Source organism: Pavona decussata, unplaced genomic scaffold (assembly GCF_977016875.1).
Source record: "Pavona decussata unplaced genomic scaffold, jaPavDecu1.1 SCAFFOLD_195, whole genome shotgun sequence".
Lineage (NCBI taxonomy): Eukaryota > Metazoa > Cnidaria > Anthozoa > Scleractinia > Agariciidae > Pavona > Pavona decussata.
In genome coordinates, this window is record NW_028145604.1 from 1,963,863 (window position 1) to 1,988,176 (window position 24,314).

At 39.2% G+C, this 24,314-nt stretch overlaps 3 protein-coding genes and 1 long non-coding RNA gene across 4 annotated transcripts in view; 2 read left to right on the plus strand and 2 right to left on the minus strand.

Annotated features, from left to right (window-relative positions):
• LOC146461696 (tubulin gamma-1 chain) overlaps positions 1 to 1,741 on the plus strand; it is a 36,085-nt gene extending 34,344 nt beyond the window's left edge. The window contains exons 18-19 of the mRNA XM_085086630.1: positions 798 to 876; positions 1,174 to 1,741. Of these exons, the coding sequence (XP_084942756.1) occupies positions 798 to 876; positions 1,174 to 1,206 (112 nt within the window). The 3' untranslated portion in view covers positions 1,207 to 1,741. The remainder of the gene's footprint in view (positions 1 to 797; positions 877 to 1,173) is intronic.
• Positions 1,288 to 4,028, minus strand: LOC146461701 (uncharacterized). Its single transcript, XR_014857340.1, has 2 exons — positions 3,158 to 4,028; positions 1,288 to 3,049 (listed from the first exon to the last, which is right to left on the minus strand). It is a non-coding gene; the product is annotated as an uncharacterized LOC146461701 (long non-coding RNA).
• A 2,165-nt stretch (positions 4,029 to 6,193) lies between these two features.
• LOC146461702 (tricarboxylate transport protein, mitochondrial-like) lies at positions 6,194 to 19,019 on the plus strand. Its single transcript, XM_085086631.1, has 6 exons — positions 6,194 to 6,463; positions 8,650 to 8,857; positions 14,741 to 14,964; positions 15,696 to 15,916; positions 16,602 to 16,675; positions 17,710 to 19,019. The coding sequence occupies exons 1-6, from the start codon at positions 6,322 to 6,324 to the stop codon at positions 17,822 to 17,824; spliced, it is 984 nt and encodes a 327-aa protein (XP_084942757.1). The 5' UTR covers positions 6,194 to 6,321; the 3' UTR covers positions 17,825 to 19,019.
• A 335-nt stretch (positions 19,020 to 19,354) lies between these two features.
• LOC146461703 (homologous-pairing protein 2 homolog) lies at positions 19,355 to 24,278 on the minus strand. The gene is made up of 11 exons (XM_085086632.1): positions 24,163 to 24,278; positions 24,020 to 24,073; positions 23,822 to 23,862; positions 23,266 to 23,355; positions 23,056 to 23,167; positions 22,365 to 22,435; positions 21,878 to 21,917; positions 21,483 to 21,517; positions 19,956 to 20,009; positions 19,749 to 19,808; positions 19,355 to 19,495 (listed from the first exon to the last, which is right to left on the minus strand). Exons 1-11 carry the CDS (start codon positions 24,185 to 24,187, stop codon positions 19,439 to 19,441), a joined length of 639 nt encoding a protein of 212 aa, XP_084942758.1. The 5' UTR covers positions 24,188 to 24,278; the 3' UTR covers positions 19,355 to 19,438.
• Positions 24,279 to 24,314: the final 36 nt, after the last annotated feature.

Genomic DNA, 24,314 nt, shown 5'->3' on the forward strand with positions numbered 1-24,314 from the left:
AATCGAATGTGAAACTGCATCAGGAGATCATGATTTGTTTACTGGGATCAGGCTATGGTCAATTTACGCAAACAAATTGTTGTGGTTGTTCGCTTTTTGGAACAATCATAAGAAAACCAGTAGCCCATAACTAGGAGCCTCTATCTGTATTAATTCCTCGAGTCAACGCTTTACTGAATAGATATATTTTTAGATCTGCTTTTCCCGCGAAAAGGTATGACGCGTGAAAATTTGATTGTCATTACTCTTCTTTGATTGGGTACTTGAACTGTGCGCGTTCCAAAGGTCCCCTGAGAGCCGTTTAAAAAATAACCTACTCGGGCTGCGGGTCGTGGGCACCTGGAAAAATCACTACTTAGCTTAGTTGTGTTTCCCGCGCTTGGCACCGCTTCCGTGGTTTTACTGGGGTTAGAAATTTTGTTGCGCTTGGCACCGGTTGCATTTTTGCTCGCGCTTGGCAATTCTTCTTTTCCCCTGCTATGCACCGGTTCCATGTTTTCCCGCGCTTTGCACTGGTTGCATGTTTTCCCGCGCTTTGCACTGGTTGCATGTTTTCCCGCGCTTCGCACTGGTTTCATGTTTTCCCGCGCTGCGCACCGGCTGCATTTTCCCGCGGCATCGGTTTTATATTTCCCGCGCTTCGCTCCGGTATCATGATTTCCCGTGCTTGAAACCAGTTATGTGTTTTTTCACGCTTGCACGTTTTTGCTTTGAGTCTGATGGGTTCGTTGCTTCATTGATCCTATGTCAGTACCTTAGTCACCACGTGAAAATTATCTTTTCTTTATTTTGAACAGAGAGGTTGTTCAGCAGTTGATAGAGGAGTACCAGGCGGCTACACGAGCTGGTTACATCATGTGGGGAACTCAACAACAGGTTGGAAACTTTACAACAAGAACTTTACAGTACTTTCATATTACTGTCAAAGCTTTCTTTCTTTCTTTCCCTCTTTCTTAATTTCCTGAAACGAGCAAGAAAAAATTCCACGAAGAAAATTAGGGTGAGCAAGGAAGAGCTACTATTTTTCCTCCCTGCTCTTCTTCGTCAATATTTTTCCCGCCCGATTCGACTTTCTTTCTCGTTCCGCTATCTGCCTCTGGGTTTCCGAGAATGACAATGGAAGTAGTAACAATTTGCTGTTTCATTAAAGTATATTTTTCTGTTTATTTGCAGGGAGCATCTGGGTCAGAAGTTTCCAAGGTTTAAAGAACGCGAGAAAAGGCAGTTCATGGAATTCGTTTGAGATAGCGGGCACATTTTTCGCTGATACTATCCGTGATTTCACGCTACGAGAAGTCGGGGCTGCTGTATTCTAGCTAGTAGATAGTGGTACAGGGGAATCTCTTGTAAATGTATATGTCCAATTTCACAACAAAAAATAAAGAGGTGTAGAAAGTAATAATAATGTCGCTAGCGCCCGTTACCTTCATTTGACGGTAATCTACGTTTGCATTTCCCGCGGAAATGGTTTGCCAGATAAAACAAAACCCGTCGAGTCAGATCGCAGATTACCTGACCGGTAAACGCGAAAGTAAAGAAACAGTGAAAACGCTCTTGGCTTTCAAAATCTTCCGTTATTGTCTGTTTTTGCCCGTCGACACAGTAAAAGGTTAAACTTCTGTAACTGAGAAATATGTCAGTAGAAAATCTCCGTTTTCTGTGCGTTTCGGATCGTCTACTTGTGAACATAAGGTTAAATATATTAGAAGTTCCGTTTTTACAATAAAAAGAAGTGAAAACCCTACACATGTCGATGCATCTTTAGTGTCGATTCAACCACCGAAATACTTGAGTAAACAATGGACGAGTAAAAGTTTTAAGGAAACTTGTGCTAAGTTAATGGAGTCCCTGTGGACCTTCATAAAGGCTATACGAGAGGGCTCCGCCCGAATGGGTCCCTTTTTCATCCTCGTAGTATGCGAAAGGGTGGCGAAATTTAAAATGTAAGTACAGCTGTAATTTAAAGGGCCCAGACAATATCATCCCAAGAGATTTACACAATTAACCCGCGGGAGTAATGTTGAATATTTCTTTTTTTCTTTCTTTAATTTGTTTCTTCCCTGAAAAGCCCCTTTCGGAGAGAGGATAATTAAGTATATTACCACGTTTCATCAAAGTTTAACTGAACGTAATGTGTCCGAGCAGGAATGGGGAATGTTACTTGTGATTATCGAGTGTGTGCATGAAGCCTGCACGCAGACGTCTCGTGTTTCCTCTGCCGCAGGTTAACGTTAGCGTGTGAAAGTGGTTGGTAACTCAAGTTCACGTGCTGGGTATGTGACGGTTCTATTGACAATCTCATAAACGTTCCTGTTTAACTGTTTCAAGGATCAATAGGGAGGCTTATTGCCCGGGGGGGGGTGGGGTTACTCCCCTATATGGGCTATACGGGGACGTGCCGCTGTATAGGGTATGGTTCTTGGGCCTTCCGCCCTGAACAGGGTATATAATTTCAAGCGAGTCTGTCCTGGACCGTCCTAGACAGGGTATGGCTACAAGACTGTCGTCGAGTATTTGGCAATCCGAAATCAGAGAAGTTTGTCTGTATTCATTTCAGTGAACAATGCTTCGCGTCAATTAAGTTTCCACCTAAGGTTCACCGCTGTTAATGCGAAATTTTGGGAATTTGGCCATCACTTCTAGGTAATGTATTATTTTCTCTGTTGTGATTGGTCATGTTCGCGTTTCAATGCGTGGAACATTACGTCCCGTTAGTGACAGTGGGCCTTTAAATGTAATTACTATTGCCAATAAACAATTGTGTAACACAAGAGCTAAATGTTGTCCTTTGTCCTAAATCAGGGTCTTAAAATAGGGGGGTTGTCCTATACAGGGTAGGTATTTAAGGTTATTTTCGTCCTAAACAGGTTCAGGGTTTCAAACCCCCAGCGGCACCCCTATACCCAAACACGGGTCAAGTACCTCGGGAGGAGGGGCTTATTGGTACAGGATTACGTACAAGAACGACCTTCAATTTTCTAACCACTCCGTCACCTTCGTGTTGCTTACCAGCAGATGAGGAAACAGTAGAAACAAGATTGGTGTGATACTGAAATAATAATAATAATAATAATAATCGAATATTTATCCAGGATAACCCTTCAGTATAGAATACTGTTATCAACGGGGTCCTGTTGATTATGATTATCTGAAGCACTTGAAATGATTATCTGAAGCACGTGAACTGAATATGAAAATTCCAACTCGTACTCAAATCTAAAGCTCCCTTCTGACGGTCCACCGGGGGTTCAGTAAAAATCTAAGAATTCGGCTTATACCTTTATGAATGTGCAAACCTAAGGCCGTCCTGATGGTTTCCTCAGGGTTTTTAGAGGAAACAACGAAACAATGGCTCCACTCTAACCGTCTAAGTCTTAATGTCCTCAAGACTAAATGTCTGTTTACAGGCACAAGGCAGAGAACCTCTTCGCTCCCTAGTGAATCTCACATATGCCTTGATGGGCATTTAATTGAAAGAGTCAATAGTTACAAATGCCTGGGCGTTAAGGTTGATGAAACACTCTCGTGGGAGGCTCACATCTCCGAATTCGTCAGTAAAGTTGCTAAACTACTTGCTGCCCTGAGGATGCGAAGACCGATATGTCCCCAGAGTACCCTTGTCACAATTTACTAGTCATTGATTCTTCCGCATCTCGATTATTACAGCGTTGTCTGGGGCTGTATCAGTAATGGCCTAAGCCAAAAACTAGAGTAATTACAAAACAGGGCTGCACGCATAATAACAGGGTTTAGTTGGGACGTCAGATCTGCCCCGATCCTCCATGCTATAGCCTCGCTGTCAGCCTCGCTGACAGACGTGCAAAACAACTGAAATCTTTAGTGTTCAAAACTGTAAATAACCTCGTACCCGAATACCTGTCTGATAAATTCGCTAGCGTTAATACCATTCATAGACATAATCTGCGAGGTGCACAACATAACTTGTTTATTCCGCGACCGAACACCGAGGCCCTCAAGAAACGTTTTCGTTATAGGGGCGCAGTAACATGGAACAGTCTGTCAGCGGAGGCTAATATTCCACTATTGCATTTTAGAATTTCTCTAACTTAGTTTTAGCACCTATTATAGGATTTTTCAATTGTGTTTGTTAATTTTAACGCCTTAGCTTTTCAGCACGAGGTTTAATGCGTACGGCTCTTTAGAAGACCACTTTTTAGTGATAAGGATTCCGTGGATAAATAAAGTTATTATTTTTATTATTATTATTATTATTATTATTATTATTATTATTATTATTAGTAGTAGTAGTAGTAGTAGTAGTAGTAGTAGCAGTAGCAGTAGTAGTAGTAGTAGTAGTAGTAGTAGTAATAGTAGTAGTAGTAGTAGTAGTAGTAGTAGTAGTAGTAGTAGTAGTAGTAGTAGTAGTAGAAGAAGAAGAAGAAGTAGTAGTAGTAGTAGTAGTAGTAGTAGTAGTAGTAGTAGTAGTAGTAGTAGTAGTAGTAGTAGTAGTAGTAGTAGTAGTAGAAGAAGAAGAAGAAGAAGTAGTAGTAGTAGTAGTAGTAGTAGTAGTAGTAGTAGTAGTAGTAGTAGTAGTAGTAGTAGTAGTAGTAGTAGTAGTAGTAGTAGTAGTAGTAGTAGTAGTAGTAAATATTCGAGACGACTTACCGAAGATCCGTGACAGTTTCCTAAGTGTTTGTAGCAAAAATCTAAGAGGATTCCTTGAAGTATTAAATAACTTTCATCTTTCGATAGCCTCCCACGCTGACGCTCTTAGGGGTTCGTCACGCGTTCCTGCCCCACGTGGGGTACGTTCGTGGGGCAGGAACGCGTGACGAACCCCTAAGAACGTCTGCGTGGAAGGCTAATCTTTCGATGGATGATTGGTAATTGTAATCGATAACTTTAATTTACGTGACGAGCACCGACTTGACGAACATGTGACGATGACGGGAAATCTCCGTGATGGTTGTCACGTGTTGTTCGCCCAGACGAGTTTTCTTTTGGGACGTGCGTTCATTTGTAAAGAATAGACGATACAAAATTTGCGATTTATAACCAAGTTGATGCTCTGAAATGATTGGCCTTTAACTTGTAGTCGTTATGAAAGCTGAGTATTTGAAGTATCTGAAATATTCAGTTGTATATTGAATCGAGACCTTGGTTTATGATGATGAATGGTTGGTTGATATATTTTGTGAGCTTGTCGTGTTCTAAATAGAGTCAAAACAAAAATACCTTCTGTTGATGTCTTTCGTACTTACCATTGCTATGACACACACTTACTCACTCACTCACCCATCCACCCACCCACCGCCCCCCTCCCCCCCCTTCAATTCACTTGTGCGAAATTCGGTACCGTTCCAAGCTCCGAGATTATATCATCTTGGAACACTTTCAGTGAAAAATCAATACCATCCCTCCAGCCTTTTCAATCATGGAAAACTGAAGGTACGTTTTGGTTTTAGCAGGATTTCATAATGATTAATTTTTGGGGAGGGGGTGGGGGGTATTTTTCTTTTTTATTCCAACTACAACGATTAAAATTAACTTCTCTTCGACTAACTCCAAGGAGGTAAAGAGCTAATATTCCGCTGACTATGATGCTGCAATCAACACAAAAATTACATTAAATGGACACTGTGGACTACGGGCAGATTACAAATTGTGCACTACGGACTTCTGGTAGCTTGGGTATAAAATGCGGACCAGCTAAATTTGTTTTGCCGTGACTTGATTTTTCATTCGAATGGTCACACTGTAGGAAAATATTTCTTGTCCTGAGAAGTGATGACTTTTGCACTAATCGGCACCTTAATCAAAGTAGTTTAATTTTTATTTAATTTTTATGTAGGCCAGATAACCAGGAAAGAGCATCTTAAAATTAGTAAAATGGCCAAGTTTGAGAGTTTTGTCTTTAAAAATAGCGAGGATATTATTCTGTAAATCAGGATTTTTTGAGACGTTTGTCTGAAGAAGGGCACTGAAACTTGCCCATTTCTGTACAAATGTTTACAAAAATTTCGGAACTATATCTTCGGCTGTATCTTTGCTATTTTAAAATACAAGACTCAAAAATTTTGACCAGTGTCAATTGGCCTCCATAAAAATTTTAAAATACCGCGAAACGGGATCTTGTGCAACCATAGCAAATTGCGAGCATATAGCACGCCAATAATTGAAAACAAAGGATCTATGAATTGACCAATCATTGCGCTTCTAAGTTCAGTCATAATCAGGCCACTGGGAAACGCGATTAGTGTGGATGGACACGTTCGAGGTCGTAACTATTTCACGTGGATGAAAGCTGTGTTTTGGAAACCTTAAATTAAACGATTTCTTTAAACGTCGCAGATTTATAAAATGTCTTCGCTGGAAAGTTGTTCTCGTGGGTCTTTGGCTGCGACACCCGATCCTGCGACGTTCTATCGAAGGAAATTTTTTTGCGCCAGCCCTGCTGGCGGAGGGAAAGGAAAGCGACATCCTGGCAAAGCTATCTTAGCTGGTAAGGACTTTAGTTAATGACGAGTGATTTCTAAATATATCAATCGGGAACTGCTGAATTATATTGAATTCTTGAGAGATAAATATCTAATTATTTCTGAACAGTATTTAAGCTTATAAACCAAATATTCAGCAATCTACAATATGCAAGCTTACCTTGCCTGGAGCGTCTGCGAGGGAGAACGACACGAAATTCTTTTAGTCTTTTGAATGAATTCAACCTAACATCCCATTGAAACTGTGTGTATGACCTATCTGGTATTGTGATGAATAAAGCGTAAGCTAAGAATTGTACTCATTCGTATGAACGCTTCGAAATTTGACCATTAGCACGATCGGAACCTCTAGAGTACAAAGGTCAGTCTAAGTTGTCGAAGGTTTGATCGGCAGTGTATCAATATTCGAACAAATCGCTAACATTGCTTTCAGAAATCCACTATTGTGGGAGTTCTTGTTTAGTGTTAAATGAAACGAGGTATATTCTTGTAAACTATTCTTCTAGTGTTCCAAGTACCATCAATACCTCATCTTTCTCAAGTGATCACGACTCTCTTGTCGCGATATTAGCTTATAAACTTAATTCATTCAAGCGTCGTTAAACTAAAACGAGTTTCTTTCTATTGAACTTGCTTTCGATCGACATTTAATTTCTTATTATTAAACGCCACTTGTAATAAAACGGTCGATGGTTCGTTTCTGAATTAAAAATGTCGAAAAGCCATCTTAACCTGTACTTTTACTGCGAAACCAGTTATAACAACATTTCACCCCGCGTGGGAGTTTCGGGGGTGTGTCGTAACCGGGTATCAAAGTCAGAGTTGCGTAACCTTGCGTGACTTCCAACCACAAAGCTATGAATACTATATTTTCAAAAAATGTTGTGTATTTATATAAACTAATATCTAAACATTGATTTCTTAATTAAAGGGCTAAATGGGCTCTTGATGAAGAAATTTAAATTTGTGTACGTACAGTAATCACATAAACCAAGCCAAGTATTTTGTTGGCTTATCCTGTGCTCTTTTGTTTTTCACTTTAATTAGTGGTTACTTTCAGTCTGTGTGGTGACGTCATCTTGGTTGGGGGGAAAACGTGACTAAAATTTTAAAAAACAACTGCAAGGGTCTTTCTTCTATTTAATTTAATCTTTGCATTGTCATCTTCGGCAACTACATTTTGTTAGCACCTCGGAAGTTTGTGCAATTTAGGCAATGAAAGCGCTTATTTGAAGGAAAATTACCAAATGAACTAGCAATTCTAAAAGATTTTGAATTCTATTCCTTGTTGATTTTAATCTGTTTGTGAATTCCAAGCTTCACTGGTTCAACACAAAGGGTATCACCTCTTTTGTGATGCTTTAGTCAAAACAGCTAACTTCAGAGTTCAATATCTCTGAAATAATTTGAGTCTTCTAGCTAAAAAATAAAAACAGGTCAATGTTTATCCTAAAAAAAATGAGCCTGTATGTGAAAATTTGCCAATTTTTGAGCATTTTTTTATACACTCTTTTCCACCTAGCCCTTCAATTGTATGGGATATTGTCCCAATTTGAATTGCTGTAAAGACAGTGTTACACTGGGTAGTTTTTCATGGAACTTGTCTCACAATCTTGTTGCGCCGTTGTGACACAAATTACATGGATTGTTGCCTAGTGTAACATATCCTAAAAAAAACATGTCTCTCAATGTTTTTGTTGCAGTCACTGTTGCATAAAGTGGAACCAACTTTTACTTCTTACAATGGTAGCAGTATATGACACTTGAGGCAACAATTTGTCAACTTTTGTCGCAACAAAATTGCGAGAGAAGTAGCAAGAAAAGTTGCCTGGTGTAACAGCCCCTGCTCACATTTGTTGGGGTTCAGTAGCAATATTTTTTTTTTGACAGTTGTAATTTTTTGTGTCCTAAATGTATTTTCTTGAAATGCAGGGAACGTATTCAGGTTATCATGGCTGTTAACAAACTTTTAAAACTTTGTACAAACCCTCTAGAGAAATGTGAGTGAGTTTCTGATGACATTTTATGAATGCTGTAAGGTCTGTAATGGTGTAATTTTTTATCAGATAAATGATGTAACTCAAATAGATATACAAACATTTTAAACTTTGAGGGACTGACAGTTTTGAGCAGAATCAATCACATGCCCATCATAGTATACCATAACAACATCGATGTCTTTTATGAACAGGTGGTATTGCTGGTGGGCTAGAAATCTGCTGTACATTTCCTACGGAATACGTAAAGACACAAGTACAACTTGATGAGCGAGCTTCAAAACCAGTGTACAAGGGACCTGTTGATTGTGCTGTGAAAACTGTTAAGGGCCATGGCTTTTTAGGACTCTATAGAGGTCTTAGCTCGTTGTTATATGGCTCTATACCAAAAGCATCTGTCAGGTAATGTGAATAAGCACTCATTGACATTTCTGTCAGTAGTGATTTGATTTTTAATTAGTAACTTCCAGTGCTTCATAAGAGCTACCTGACCTTCTTAAGGTGGCTGGCGCAAGCATCCATTACTTTCCAGCACTTACACTTTTGACGGATCGGTACTACCACTATTTATCAGTTGATGCAATGATAATGATTCCAAAAAAAGCATTTAATATTGGTGAACAAGTTATGGTGATTTTGACACATAATAACAGTTTCAAAAAGTCATTAATAATTCGTAAGCAAATTGACATATCAAATGGTCGATAAAACATCACATGCAGTGGTTTTAAAACCCGATAAAACCTCCTCCTTATTAGTATGCAGTGTTGAATGTTTTTCTCATATGCTAATTTCCAACATTCACAAAAGCATCATTGTTATGAACTCTCTTGACAAATGCTTTTCCAGGAATGTTTTTGAAGCCCTTCAAAAAAACTCGCAGCACGTGTTTTATCGGGTCTAAAACCACCCCTTGTGAAAATTTTTCCGAGATCTCGCCGAGATCTCGGCGAGATCGCGGGCGAGATCTCGGCGCGTTTTTGGCCGCCGAGATTTTCATCTCGCCGAGATCTCGGCCGAGATCGCGGGCGAGATCTCGGCGCGTTTTTGGCCGCCGAGATTTTTATCTCGCCGCGATCTCGGCCGAGATCTTGCCCCTAATCTCGGCGCGTTTTTGGCCGCCGAGATTTTCATCTCGATGAGATCTCCGCCAAAAACGCGCCGAGATTAATGGCGAGATCTCGGCGAGATGAAAATCTCGCCGGCCAAAAACACGCCGAGATCTCGCCAAATCTCGGCGGCCAAAAACGCGCCGAGATTAGTGGCGAGATCTCGGTGAGATGAAAATCTCGGCGGCCAAAAACGCGCCGAGATCTCGCCAAATCTCGGCGGCCAAAAACGCGCCGAGATTAGTGGCGAGATCTCGGTGAGATGAAAATCTCGGCGGCCAAAAACGCGCCGAGATCTCGCCAAATCTCGGCGGCCAAAAACGCGCCGAGATTAGTGGCGAGATCTCGGTGAGATGAAAATCTCGGCGGCCAAAAACGCGCCGAGATCTCGCCAAATGTCGGCGGCCAAAAACGCGCCGAGATTTAAGTGGTGAGATCTCGGTGAGATGAAAATCTCGGCGGCCAAAAACGCGCCGAGATCTCGCCAAATGTCGGCGGCCAAAAACGCGCCGAGATCTCGGTGAGATGAAAATCTCGGCGGCCAAAAACGCGCCGAGATTAGTGGCGAGATCTCGGTGAGATGAAAATCTCGGCGACCAAAAACGCGCCGATCTCGCCAAATCTCGGTGGCCAAAAACGCGGAGAGATTAGTGGCGAGATCTCAGTGAGATGAGAATTTAGACGGCTAAAAATATGCGGCGAGGAATTCCTGGCGGGATCTCGGCGAGCAAGCATCTGCAGCGGTGTACTGAAAATTTGATCGTCAGACGTGAAAGTAAAGCTTTTTGGTTTGAAATTCTTAATCAGCGGAATAACATTGGAAGGATACTCATAACCGAACTACGTTCTCAAGATGCTCCTAAGCATTTTCCACGAAAAAGTGAATATATAACTTCTGTAAGTAGGCCCGGTTCAGACGCCGAACTTTTCATGAGCCGTCAGCCTAATACCTCGAATTAAGTACATGAAAAGTTCGAAGTCTGAATCAGTTGAGAACGGCTGTTTCAATTTGGAACGGCTCAGCCGTTCTTCCCGCCTGGCTCAGCCGGGAATTTCGGCTTTAGAACGGCTTTGATTCAGACGTCGAAATTTTCATGAGGCGAACCTAATGCATAAATTATTATAACGTATTTCAAATAAAAAAATTAAAACTAAAAAAAAAAAAAAAAAAAAAACGCTTACATTTCGATTGGTTTTGCTTCAAGTAAATTAAGTTCGTCTAATTAAGTTCGGCGTCTGAATCAAAAGGCGGGATTTTCGTGATTTGGACCGACCTTAATTTGAATTAAGTTCGGCTCATGAAAGTTCGGCGTCTGAACTGGGCCTAAACAACCACTTACTTTCTACCGTATCATTTGAATCATTACGGCTGGGAAATCTGGACAAAAGAGTAAAACTAAGCGGTAAGCTTATGATGTAAATGAATTATGCCAACTAACTGCTTCAAATTGAAAACGAATATAGAAGTTGTGAATCACCAACAATTTATATTGGTAATTGAACTGAGTGGAGTGCAATTTGGTCTGAAATCATACGCGTGATTTCAAAATCAAACGAGCGCGATAGCGCGAGTTTGATTTGAAATCACAAGTATGATTTCAGACCAAAATTGCACGACACGAAGTTCAATTACCACTTAATTACATCCATTTTGAAATTCCCCAATATTGCCCAAAAAAGTGTCTAAATAAAAGATTTCAGCTTCCCCCACCCAGAATATCTTATATTCAAAAAATCCGAAAAAAAATTGTACAAAAATTTTAGAAAATTCTCGGAAATTTAAGCTCTAAAAACAAAGCGAAAACAGTGCAAACTTCAAGTTCAATATTACCAGTTTAATTCCATTTATACGAGTACTGTACATGAAATTCAAAAATGATGCAATTTAGAGTCCAAAATGATGCAATTTGGAAATAAATTGCACCATTTTGGACCAATCAGATTCCAAGGATCACCAGTGATTTCAAAATGGATGTAATTAATTTCAAAAATTTTACCTTCGAGGTTTCGAGTTATAAAGACAAAATCGTTCGTGTAGCTAATTACGCTTTGTAAAAGCTTCTATCGATTTCTAAACAAACTCTTTTACTCGCAGTGTTTCTTTAAGCTATTAAGTAAGATGAAATACGGATAAATAATATAAGAAACTAACCTCTTTCTCAATCAAGACATACAAGGCTGTGGAAGAAAGCCATTAAAATCTCAATTCTCGCGCAAACTTGATGGTCACTTCCACTGAGTTGATTCTTAACACGCCTATAGCTTAACGAGCTTGAACATCCCTTTAGCAAATTTTAAGTCCTCCTTCTCCAGCACCTTAATTATCCAGGACATTCCGTATTCCGTAAAAAATGTGCGGTGACGGAGTTCATAGTGTGCAGTCCAGTTTAGTTCAGTTAGTTCGGATACCGTAGTTTGTTAACTTAATCAGCATCATTTTTGTTGATCAGTGCTCATCATATCCCTTGTGCCGCTATTCTCCGGTTGACCACAGGTTCTTTTATCATGATTTCCAGCCATAAACGAATGGTTAACTTGTCATGAAGCTTAACTTTACATATTTTCTGCGGTTAAGAGCAGGATTAATTTTTGTGGCCTCGCAAACCTCAAGTCAAACCTTTTTTTTGGCTTACGCGAGCATCGCCGGGTGACGTGATTGAATTAACCAATCACATCGCCCAATTCACGTTGTTGTTGGGGACTTTCGCGCCATTTGTCAAGTGGCAAGCCGCGGAGACGGCAAGTTGTTTACGAGGATTGAGAGACAGATTGTGAGGGAAAAGAGCACAATCAAAAAATGTCGACAACTGAAGACAGTGTAATGAAAAGGGAAAGAAACGCGTTTTCAAAAATTGTGCTACCTGTACCGAAAAATCGTTCGCAGCAGGCATTACGACATAACTGAAACGCCTTTTGAGGGACAAAAATCGCCTAAAAAGGTGAGTTAAAGATTTAGACAATAAAACGATAAGATTATCAGGTCAATGAATTCATTTTATGATAGTAAATAAGTATGTTAACGAGCGTCCGGTATGAGCAGCGTTCTTCTCACTTTTATCTTAAGACGCGCACTTAATATTAATCTGCCGAAGCGCGATCTCGGCTAACAATTTAAATCAATTTAATAATGGCGCGTGGAGGCGCGGTGGTGTAGTGGTTAGCGCGTCGGACTTTCGATCGGACGGTCGGAGGATCTGAGGGTCGTTGGTTCGAGACCAGATTGGTCTCTTCATTGCTGTGTTGTTTCCTTAGACAAGAAACTTTGCTCCACATTGTCTCTCTTCACCCAGGTGTATAAATGGGTACCGGCGACATACTGCTGGGGGTAACCCTGCGATGGACTAGCATCCCATCCAGGGGGGAGTGGCAATACTCCTAGTTGCTTCATGCTACAGAAACTGGGCTAAGCTCCAGCCGTGTGGGCCACTTAGGCTCTTGTGCGACTTTACCTACCTAATAATATAAGCTCATCGATTTCCAGTTATAGCATGAAAAAATGAAAGCAAACATTATTTTCACCGAGGGTTAAGGTGAAGTTTTAACTCATTCAACCTCATAACTTAATCCTTACCACTGAAGAGTTCACATGTCTTCGTTTCGAATCTGGCGAAGATCGCGGTGTCTTGTCGCGATCGTGGTTGTCTCGGCAAGATTTTGGTTTTCTCGCCGAGATCGCATTTGTCTCGGCGAGATCTCGCCTGTCTCGGTGCCCCTAAAAATCTCGCCGAGAATCTCGCCGAGATGGAAGACGCAACCGCAATCTCGGCGAGATCTCGCTGAAGTTTTTCGCTCTCTAAAAATCTCGGCGAGATTAACGCAATCTCGGCGAGATCTCGCTGAAAGTTTTGCCCTCTAAAAATCACGCCGAGAATTACTGAAATCTCGCCGAGATCTCAGTTACCTCGGCGAGATCTCGCCTACCTCGGCGAGATTAACGCGATCTCGGCGAGATCTCGCAGAAATTTTTTCACGCTAAAATTCTCGCCGAGAATTACTGAAATCTCGCCGAGATCTCGGTCAACTCGGCGAGATCTCGCCAATCTCGGCGAGATAACCGAGATCTCGGCGAGATCTCGCTGAAATTTTTACAAGGGACTCGGCTGTGCCTCGTGGTTTTAAATCCCGATAAAGCACTGCTGCTCGTGTTTTAAACATTACATAACCTGTTAAAAACAGCCCTAATTGACCTTTAAGGTGATTCCGTTGAATTGCATTGCGCATCCTTGCTGCGCATAATTTTTCGCGTCATTTAGCGCGCGCACGAGCGCGCACACGCAGAACATTACGGGATTTTGTTGAGGTTAAGCTCGGCAGGAAAATAAATGGTCCTTTTCTTCTAAACGAGCACGGTGACCCCCATTTTTTAATGCATCAATTTAAATGTCATACGGTTGGCCACTATATATAGCGATTTAAAGAAACGTTTAATACTCTACTTTGAGATATTTTTATCTGAATGCTTTAAAAAGCACGTATTTAGGTAGCGCTGCTTAGGCGCACACGCAGCAAAATCTTTGATTTCTTTCATAATTTTAATTCCAGTTCAATGAAAATAGTTTGTTGTGTAAGATTAAAGTAAATTTTGTTGAACTGCTTCGATATTTTAATGCAAGAAATTAATTTTTCTAGAAACGATAGTTCCCTTTTCTGATTACTAGCGTTTCTAATATAAACCTCGTGGGTCATCTATTTACTATAATAGCCATCCAGGTTGCACAAAAACGGGCACGGTGACCCCCATTTTTTATTGCATTTTTGTAATGCTCATAACATGGTCATGAACTGGACCAAGTCTTAGACAATTTTAAATACTCCTTCTTTTTCAGCGGAATCACCTTAAGTGGTTATAACTCATGAACAAGCTCTGTGACCCCCATTTATTATTATGGAACTTTAGTCAGCATGTTTACATGTAGATTCAAAAGTTTAAAGAAATTTTACCAGAGGGGCTCAGAACGACCTTAAATTTTCCAGGCATACTAGTGCAATGCTAGAGTAAATGCTGGAAGGAAGAAGATATGCAACAAGTTTAAGAATGAACAAGACTATGTTCAAATTTGACTATATTTTGTGAGACCAATCTAATTTTTATCTACAGCAAAATCGTTTGCGATGCAAATCTCAGCAGAGGTTTCTTTAAAATCACCTACTAACAAACTACATTGTTCTATCATAGATTTGCAACATTTGAATATCTGAAAAATAACATGGCAGATGAAAATGGTAAACTGACCCAAGTGCAGACACTGTTAAGTGGATTAGGAGCTGGTGTTGCCGAGGCTGTGGTTATAGTCTGTCCTATGGAGACTGTAAAAGTCAAGTTTATTCATGATCAAACTCAACCAAACCCTAAGTTCAAGGGTTTCTTCAGTGGCGTTTCGACAATTATAAAAACAGAAGGTGAGATGAAAATCTTATGACTGTACATGTTTTCTGGGCTGTTTTGTGTTTTGTGAATAGACCAGTGTGCCACTATAGCCAAGTATGTTATGCGGATACCTAAGAATAGAATGAAACCCAAACTACAGTGGTCAACCCTGATAATTACTAAAACAAACCCCATTAGAACAAAATCACTGGTATAATTAACATTATTTAAAACTGGGTCATTGTATAATGTAATTCCAGGGATTTGATTGGCTTAGTGGCATATGATTCATTATACCATGCCCAAGAAGTAGTGACCGGCATTAAATTGTCTTCTAGCTGTTTTTGCAAAGCAAAATCAGCAAGATCTAGCAATAGTTGTTTTAATTATTGTTTTTAATAAAACAATTATTCCACTTGCACTTGTTGGATATACATGTATATGTAGCACCTAGAATTTGGCTATCTATTATCTCATATCCAACACGCGCTCGTGGAATAATTGTTAAATATTCTTCAGCCCGGCCAAAGTGTATGAAACAGCGCGACAAATAAAAATTAATTTTTTGTAGGTTTAATTTACACAAAACAATTTGTATGGTATTCAGCATGTCACATAGAACAAAGTGGTACCATTTAAATCAGCCCTTTAGAAGGCTGAAAATGCAATGTTTGCAGCTGGGGTGTACATGTAGTCTCAGCTTGTGTCCTCCACAACAATCCTTTTTGTATTAATATCCATTTGAATTCTCATTGTCTTGTAGGTTTGGGTGGAGTGTACAAGGGTTTAACGGCAACAGTAATAAAACAAGGAACCAATCAGATGATCCGTTTCTTTGTGTACTCCAATCTGAAGAATTACCTTCAAGGAGGGGATCCAAGCAAAGATATTGGCTCTGTAAGAACATTTATCATTGGTGGCATAGCTGGTGCAGCAAGTGTCTTTGGTAACACTCCAGTTGACGTTGTCAAAACAAGAATGCAGGTGTGTTGTGGCTCCGAGGCTACTGCCATAAATACGCTAAAATGTGCTATTCCAAATGGTCTGATATTGGCAGGGTTGCCACAAAGTTTTGAAGTATTTTGGAGTAGGCAGCCGATTTTGCCAACTTTTTTTAAAGAATCAAACTTAACCTTGTAAATAGTAAATGTTGAGCAGTCAGTAACCGGCCAAGATTATGAGGTAGATAGTGACTTTTGCTAGCTTCTGGCTACTCTTAACAACTCTGGATATTGGACTCTCGTGATCAAGTATTTTAATAATGTAGTTTATTGCCTTTTTGTTCTGGAAAGGAAAATGTACATGTATGTAAAGAAATAAGGATTGCTACCACTGCCTCCTGAATGGCATGCTAGTTCATCACATGGTTCATCGTCATCATGAACATGATCAATCCTGACAGTGTCTAATACTGTAGGTAGACCAGGCTTCAAAGTAAGGTTCCACTGGCATTAATTTTGTTAGTATCTTGACAAGTCATGTTGTGGTTGTGGCCTACCAACTGAAAGTACTTCAAGCTGCCAGAAACTCAGTTTGAGTTTGAGTTGCCACTCAGGCCAGTAACAACTTAAATTTGTTCAGCCAATTAAATTTGCCACTGAGTAATCTGGACGTTGCATCATCATGAAGCTAATTTGCCGACTGAATCAGTTTCATTTCTTTTCTGAAGGGTCTTGAAGCACACAAATACAAGAACACAATGGACTGCGTCATGAGGATCATCAAGTATGAAGGACTCAAAGCGTAAGTATACTGCTTAACAATGTGCAGTTCCAGAAAATATCCATACTCCCCCCACAGAAGGTTTTTGTTTTAGTCCCCCGCTCCCCCCAGGAAATTCCAGTTTAGCTTTATACATTGCTTTTAAAATTTTGACTTTTAAGACCCCCCCTCCCCCTAGGGATTTGCGATGACCTTCTATGGGGTGTGTATGGATTTTTTCTGGAACTGCACAATGGATCCTTGGTAGGATGTTGGCCCCTTGCAAAATACCCTCAGAATTTGCACCAATAGTTGGACAAGAAGTACCTACTAGGGAGGAGAGGAGGGGAACACAGAAGGAAGGGGTGCCTGGGAGAAAAAGGAGTTTGGAAATGGAGAAAAGGTTGGGTAATGGAGAAAAAATGGCAATGTGAGATACAAAGTATAGAAGATAGAGATCCTTTATTTCAACACATAATTTTTAATTAAAGTACAAAGCTTGTTGAGTCGTGTAGGTAAATTAAAAAACAAAGAGAAAAGGTAAGTTGATAGTCCCTTGAAACTTGAACTTCGCGACTCGATCCTCAAAAGCAGTAGTAAGGAGAATTGAGAGGAAAGTTTTTACGTTGCACACCTCCTCCTTCTCCTCCTCCCACAACCTGTCTGATCTGACATTAAACACCTTAGAGCTAGAATTACTGCACCTTTCAATAACATAGTACACTCTTTGAACTTCAACCCCAGCTAATGATTTGCATGTTTTACTGCCATCAATCATAATCACAGCAACAACCAACTGACTGCTAAACTACACAAACCAACAAAGCAGATCAAAATCCCCCAGTCACAGCACACAAACATGACCTTTTGACCCGTTGAGATAAACACTTTTGTTTTGTAAGAGGTCCGCTGCAGTGATTGACAGCAGTGAAAAGCATAATGGTTGGTTGAATCTTAGACTGCAGAGTCTGCATATGTTATTGAAAGGCACAGTAACGGCTTTGTAAAGTTTGTGCCATTGTTAAGTTTCTTTGAATTCTTGAAAATGACTAATTTTTAATGCAATTCTGTTTCAGATTTTACAAGGGAACAGTGCCTCGTCTTGGCAGAGTTGTGTTTGATGTGGCCTTTGTGTTCACTTTCTATGAAAATGTCATGAAGCTTCTAGACTATGTATGGGAAACAAATTAACTTGTCGCAAATTATCTAGTCACTGGCGGTTATTTTTAATGATTTTAGTCTAAAGGCAATTGCCATCCACCTTGGCAATAATTTATTATGTACAAGAAATCCAAGTTAATTTTTTGGGGAGTAATATATTTGAATTCATTCCGTATTACCTGTGGCTTAGGATTTCAATTGCATAGTTATTAATCAAAGGATTTGGGGTCACTTTGGTGTAGGTAACGTCATTAAGGGAAAATGTTACATATTGCACTTCAAATGTCATTTCAAGATTTCAAGACCAGATGTACTTTATTTCACATTTTGGTGAAAATGGTTTCCATGGTCTAGCCATAGTTAATTGAAGGCAATGGTTATGAAACCTGACAAACTTCTTTGTTTTATGTTTTGTTTTCCTTTTTGGCCTTGACCCTGCACAAACAACAGTAGAATTTGGAATGTGTTGTGGCAAATGACCAATAGAAACGTTTTTGTTAAGATATTCGATTGTGGTGTGAATGTTAATACAAAGGATTGTGCAGGGTCGCAACCCCTTCCAACATAAATTGCAGCACCATTGTTTTCATGGCAAGGTTTCCTAACCAGTCCCTCAAGTAACTATGGTCTAGCTAGGTATTCTTAATTATAAGGACAAGGTTATTGTGTAATGATATTACAAGGAATAAGTTCGCGTCTGATGTGAAACAAACAGCTTTAAGAAATTATCCTTCAGTGACCAATTTCTTTTTTCTCTTGATCTGCTTTTTTGTTAAGCAGTGATACTGTAAAGAGAATTTTGATCTAGGTCATTGCTAGTCTCTATTGGAGTTTGAAGGGTTAACAATCTGACCCCAGTTTTTCAAAGAGTGGATAACTTTATCCAGCGGATAAGTTGCTATTCAGCACTGAGATAAAATGTATTGGTCAGAGTACATTTTATCCACTGGATAGAGTTGCCTGTTCTTTGAACAACTGGGGAGTGTTTGATTAGCTACCCTGAATGTCTTACATCGTACTGCATAAAACTGTCAGCTTTCAACCCTCATTTTAGGGATTAAAAGATTTACATTTTGGTAAATATGCAGGAACTACAACATGTGGAATTGAAAAGTATGAACCTGTAACCAACATGAAACAAAGGTAGCTGTGACAAAATATTGCATCCACTTCAATGTTGCATATAATATCATATCAATAAAGGCATACGGTAATCAGGAAGAAACTATGAGTGATAACTTTTTTTCTTGTCGTATTAACTGTTTAAAATCTTTCATTCTACTCTGGATACCAGTGGTTTTTTCTCACATGTGGCGCGGCCTCGGGATTGGCCAGAGGCCGATCATTGTGGCAATAAAGACAGAACAGTGTAAACCCCACTTTACGGACACCCACTTAATAAAGACATTTAGTTATTATGGACAGTTTTCTTGGTTCCATCCCATACATTTCTCTTAAAATTAATCTGTTTAATACCGGTAAGGACACCATGATAATACAGACACTTGTCCTGTCCATAATATCAGGGTTTTACTGTAAGAGACTTAAAACCAGAACTGGAAATCATACAAGAAAAGCCTCTGGCACCCAGGCTACTTTCACTCCTGTGGTTAACAGAAAATTGTAAGGCAGAAAATAACATAGTCAGGTGTTTGGTATAACTGCACCATACTCTTCATCTGTTTCAATACCAATGTCTTCCTGCAAAGCAAACAGATGGTTACCATTAAGAATAAGAAACTGAGAAATTATTTCAAAAGGAAACTAACACTTGTTGATTGAAGGGGTTGAATTTTAGAATGATCAGATGGGAAATAATTTTATTTTGTTTTGAAGGGGATGTGTCCCATACTTGTATTTTGGGACATTTAAAAAAAAAACTTTTCTTAACTGGAAACAAAAAGTATTATTTGCTTCCTACCGCAAAAGTGCAGTTTCAAAGATCTTGACTTACAATAAGTTGTTTCTTTGGTTTTGGATATCCTTCCAAGATGCTGTTCAAAATGTCAGTGGCCTATTCAAGGAGAAGAAACAAACGGACAACAAAGTGACTATACAGAACAGTCTTACATGATAATCACAATGTTTTATCAGAGTCAAGGTATTTGTGACAGTGGTTTAACATTCAATAGTTCTCAATAAATGAAATAAAATGTCCTACCATCCGCTTTCTTTTTTTCCATGACTGAACATACAGCTTGTGTTCCTTGTAAATCTGGACAGGAAAAAGGAAATTCAATGAAAATGGAAAGAATATTAATGATAAAAGTATATTATTAATAACTAGTAATAATCGCAGATTAGAGAGTGCCTTCGATGTCACCAGGCCAATCTCAATCCCAGGCTCTCTCTCTTTGTGATGTCATCCGCCCCTGCAAAAAAATCTGCGGGGGATGCCAGATGTGCGTCCCAAGATCCATCGACCCATCCACGACAAGTCCCATAAAATCTGAACTCAAATCCGTATTAAGAAGCGTTCTTCCTACGTCGAACGCAATAAATTATTAATTTTATACCCTACTAACAGAGCCTTTACTTTTGTGTACCAAGTCAACTACGCAAAATAAAAGAGAAGCGAATGTACGTGCTAAACAAGATGCCTGCAATACTGGCATTATGCGTGATGCTGGGGCTGATTCATTTATTCCAACTGTATGTTTCGCAGATTTATAAAACTATCCTTGCTAATGGAATAGTTTGAGTCACGAAGATCGCGTTACGTTGTTTTCCTTGTGTTGCGCTACTCAGGGTTTCAAGGGAAAGTGCGGGAATTCCATTGCGATAACGTAAGCTTCTCAATGACCTCTTTTCTGTCTGCAATCGTGGTCTAAGACTGTCAAAGAAAGGACGTTTCCTTCGCCAGGAACTCTCCAATTTTCACCGTTTTAGATGTCGAGTACTTCTTAGAAGTTCTTCTTTCGATTTACCGCTTCAAAATGGTGAAATTTCCGTTTGAAAACGGCACACTTGAGTCCAGAAAATGTTAACAATATGGCGACACAAGTTTAATCCAGTGTTTATTAAATGATGCTTTGACGTCACACAGGTAGGGGTGAGTGGCTCCCCTCCCTTGCAATATAAGCGACAAGAATGGATTTTGATTGGCCTGCTTTTGTTGAAGACAATCAGGACAATACATCCCGAGTAGGAGAGGGGAGAGTTTAATGAATAAATTAATGTACACATTTGTGGATATGAGGAAGAAAAAAAAAAAGAAATCGACCCGTTTTTAGACACGGTATGCCCCTTCAGGGCATCCCACGTAACTAGCCACTGAGAAAGGAATGCTCTGCTAGCAGGGTAAAATTATTATAATATACTTCTTAAAAAAAAGATTATCTCTAACAGCCTCTGCTGAAAAATGTCCTGGCTCCCTCCTTTGCTTGCTCACACGATGAGTAGCTCTCCTCCTCAACTTTCTAGAAAAGGATTGTTGGCAATTAACTACCCCTCACAAAAATGATCTTAAAGTATTGCAAATTAAATATCGATTACAAGATTGAGGTATGCAGTGGTATGAAATACTGAGATTAAGCTGTCATTTCAATGAAATGCATTACTGAAGATAAATTTCTTTCCCACAAATAACATTACCAGTCTTTTATATTCATGAAAGTTACTTTGAATTCATATTATTTTAAACAATAGTTTCTTATTAACAAGAACATTCAAGTTAAAATTGAGTTACCTTGTCTTTTTGTTCAGGAGTGACATGGTTTGTGGCTAAAAAAAGAAACATAAGGCATAAAAAACGAAAACTTGCATTTTTAAAATCGCATTACTGACCAAACAGATTTAATAGAGAGAACTTTCCATCAGCTAAACAAAAATTATTACTGTATTGTATTGAATTTTTTAATAAGGTCTTGAAACCAGGAAGCAGAAACCTGACTATGCAGTCTTCAATACATTGCAGCTTTTGTACATTCCTTTCACACCCTTGGTGTTCCTCAGATCACTCATTCCAAAATTTGACTTGCAAAAAGCCAAGCTGAGGGGTGGGGTGACTGAAAGTCAGTCTTTCATGTTTGCAACGGGCAATGCAGCCAAGTGGTCTGTTACATGTACATGACCGTCGCTTACCAGACTTAATATTCTTGATTCGTTCCTGGTATCCGTCACACTGAAAGATGACCATTGAATGATTTAAGTGTCAGGTTGAGAGGCCTCTCAAGCACTTTCCATGAGCCAAATACTAATAATTTATTAAAACAACTTGGGACCAGACTACTTTCTCCTTAAATAGAGAATCAGTTGATCTTTAATCTTAAAAATAAAATATAACTGCCAGGGCCTTTAAACAGAATTTCTCACACATTAAACCTAAAAACTCTCTAAGTAATACTAAGTACCCACTCCAGTCTGCGCCTCCAATATAAAGCTCAGATTTTGGAATTTGGTCTATAAGCTCATTGAGGCAAGAGAATAAGGCTGGTTTTGAGGTACTGTTCTGGCCTTTGTGTAAAAGTACAAAAAAATGCAGTTATTTTACAAATGATGCGAAAAATACAGCTGACAGATCACTAACAAACTCCTGGAGAGGACATTAATTTGACCAATGTGTATTTACCTTTCCGGTCAGTTCTTTCAGTCTGGCTTGGGCATCCTCGGTTGTCAGTGTGCTGTTAACATTCCGTAGCTCTAAAAATAGGTCAAAATTACCAACTTTTTGCAAGTTACCATTCATGGAAAATTGTAGTAACTCTAAATCTCTCACGCTGAAGGACATAGCTTAGCCTTGCTTATTGGCTGACACCCATTCCACCTTATATGTCATGAAATGACTAGGAATAGAGCTACTATTATGGGGTTTCCTGAACAGATTTATAGGGATAAAACTTTTATCTTACGTAAATGCACGACCCCATCAGCAATTTGCTGTCATCACATTTTTATTGTGTCTAAATAAACACTTTTGTTGTTATTGTTGTTGTTCTTGTATATTACAGGCACCTAACCACTGCACCAAGCCTGGCCTCTATTGTTATGTTCTTCCCATAGACAAGAAACCTGGCAGCGTCTCTCAGTTTACCCAGATGTATAAATGAGCACTGACAACATACTGAAGAGGGTAACCCTGTGATGGACTAGCATCCCATCCAGGGGGAGCAGGCAAACTCATAGTAGATTCATAGTACAGGTCTATGATGGATTAAACTCTGCCATGGGCGACTTTAAGACACTGTTCAAAGATACATGAAAAGATAGCAATGAACATTGTCTTCATTCCATAAAAGATACTCTTTAGCAGTAGTATTTACCAGACTCTTGTGTTTTTAAAGTTTCCTGTAACTGCTTCAACTTTTCCTGGGATAATCGTATCTTCTCATCAATTTTCTTGACTTCATTTTCATCATAATCTCCAAACTGGTCCTGTAATTAAAAAAAAATACTTGAGAAGTCCTTGATTCAGTTCTTACCAACATTATGACATGGCAAAAGATTATAGACAGTGCAAAGCTCGTCCTCACCTGTTTAGGAGCATAAACTTTTTGTTTCCCATTTATCTTTTCTGTTATAATTCCTTTGCTGGCAAGTTTTTCCAGACTCCTCTGAACTGCCTGGGAATGTTAAAAAAAAAATTAGCAAGGTTTGTAGAAGATTGCTAATATTAATCAGTGGAACTCTTTCTTTTTTTCAGGCTTTCTTTTTGCAACTGCCTGAGTTAGGTAAATAACAACGAGGGTCTTTCTTCTATTTAATAATTTAACCGGCAGTTCAAATATGTTTCACATCTTTTTCCATATAATTTCATTTATTCATCCTCCATGGGTACGAACGTATAGATTCACACTAGGTCAGAAAGTTTTTCTGATTCGGACTCCGATTCAGATTCCATTGCTTCCGTCGCTAGTGTGAACCAGGCCTAACAAGTTTTAATGCATCAACATAATTAATGTATCAAGTTCAAATAAATTAATTATTGCTTAGCCTTAATTAATTAGTGGTACATTTGTAATCAAATTAAATTTCAACAGTCTTTACATTTTACAGCCCACAAGTATTAAGTTGGATTCAACATCTTACCGTTTTTCCAAATTCTTTATGCAGATTTGAGAAAATGTCAACTGCAATGAAAACAGTGTGCTGTATTGAGCTTAAACAAAGCTTTATTTAAAATTACAACTTGTAACAAGCAGAAGTCTTAAGGTTACTTAATTAATGATAAAGACATCTCAGTTTATATATGTAAAACCTAATAAAATTGCCAATAAAATTACCAACCGGCGCTGTAAGGTCTGTTTTGTTTGGTGAGATACGCCAACACTGCATCAGATGCTGCGAAAAATAAAATGTTGAAGATGACTCCAATGTGATCTAAATATAACAGATGAGTGTACAAAACAACTTTTGGTAGATTTCTTTACCTTCCCCTTCTGATTTTTTACTCATTTTGTTTCAAAGTTCAAAATGAAGCCCAAAATAATCCAAAATTGTAAATTCATTTCCCCGCCAAAATTTGTACGACGCGCCACATTATTTTATGAAGTATTTCATTAGTGGTGAGTTATACCGCTGG

What these genes read in the sequence shown, in the direction of transcription:
- LOC146461703 (XM_085086632.1), bottom strand. Translation starts at nt 24,187, where the DNA reads ATGAGTAAAAAATCAGAAGGGGAAG. An exon ending in TAAAAAATCAGAAGGGGAAG is followed by an intron (nt 24,074 to 24,162) that starts GTAAAGAAATCT and finishes TATTTTTCGCAG; the next exon opens with CATCTGATGCAGTGTTGGCG. An exon ending in AATCAAGAATATTAAGTCTG is followed by an intron (nt 21,518 to 21,877) that starts GTAAGCGACGGT and finishes TTCTTTTTTTAG; the next exon opens with CCACAAACCATGTCACTCCT.
- LOC146461702 (XM_085086631.1), top strand. Translation starts at nt 6,322, where the DNA reads ATGTCTTCGCTGGAAAGTTGTTCTCGTGGGTCTTTGGCTGCGACACCC. An exon ending in TGGCAAAGCTATCTTAGCTG is followed by an intron (nt 6,464 to 8,649) that starts GTAAGGACTTTA and finishes TTTTATGAACAG; the next exon opens with GTGGTATTGCTGGTGGGCTA. An exon ending in TTGTCAAAACAAGAATGCAG is followed by an intron (nt 15,917 to 16,601) that starts GTGTGTTGTGGC and finishes TCTTTTCTGAAG; the next exon opens with GGTCTTGAAGCACACAAATA.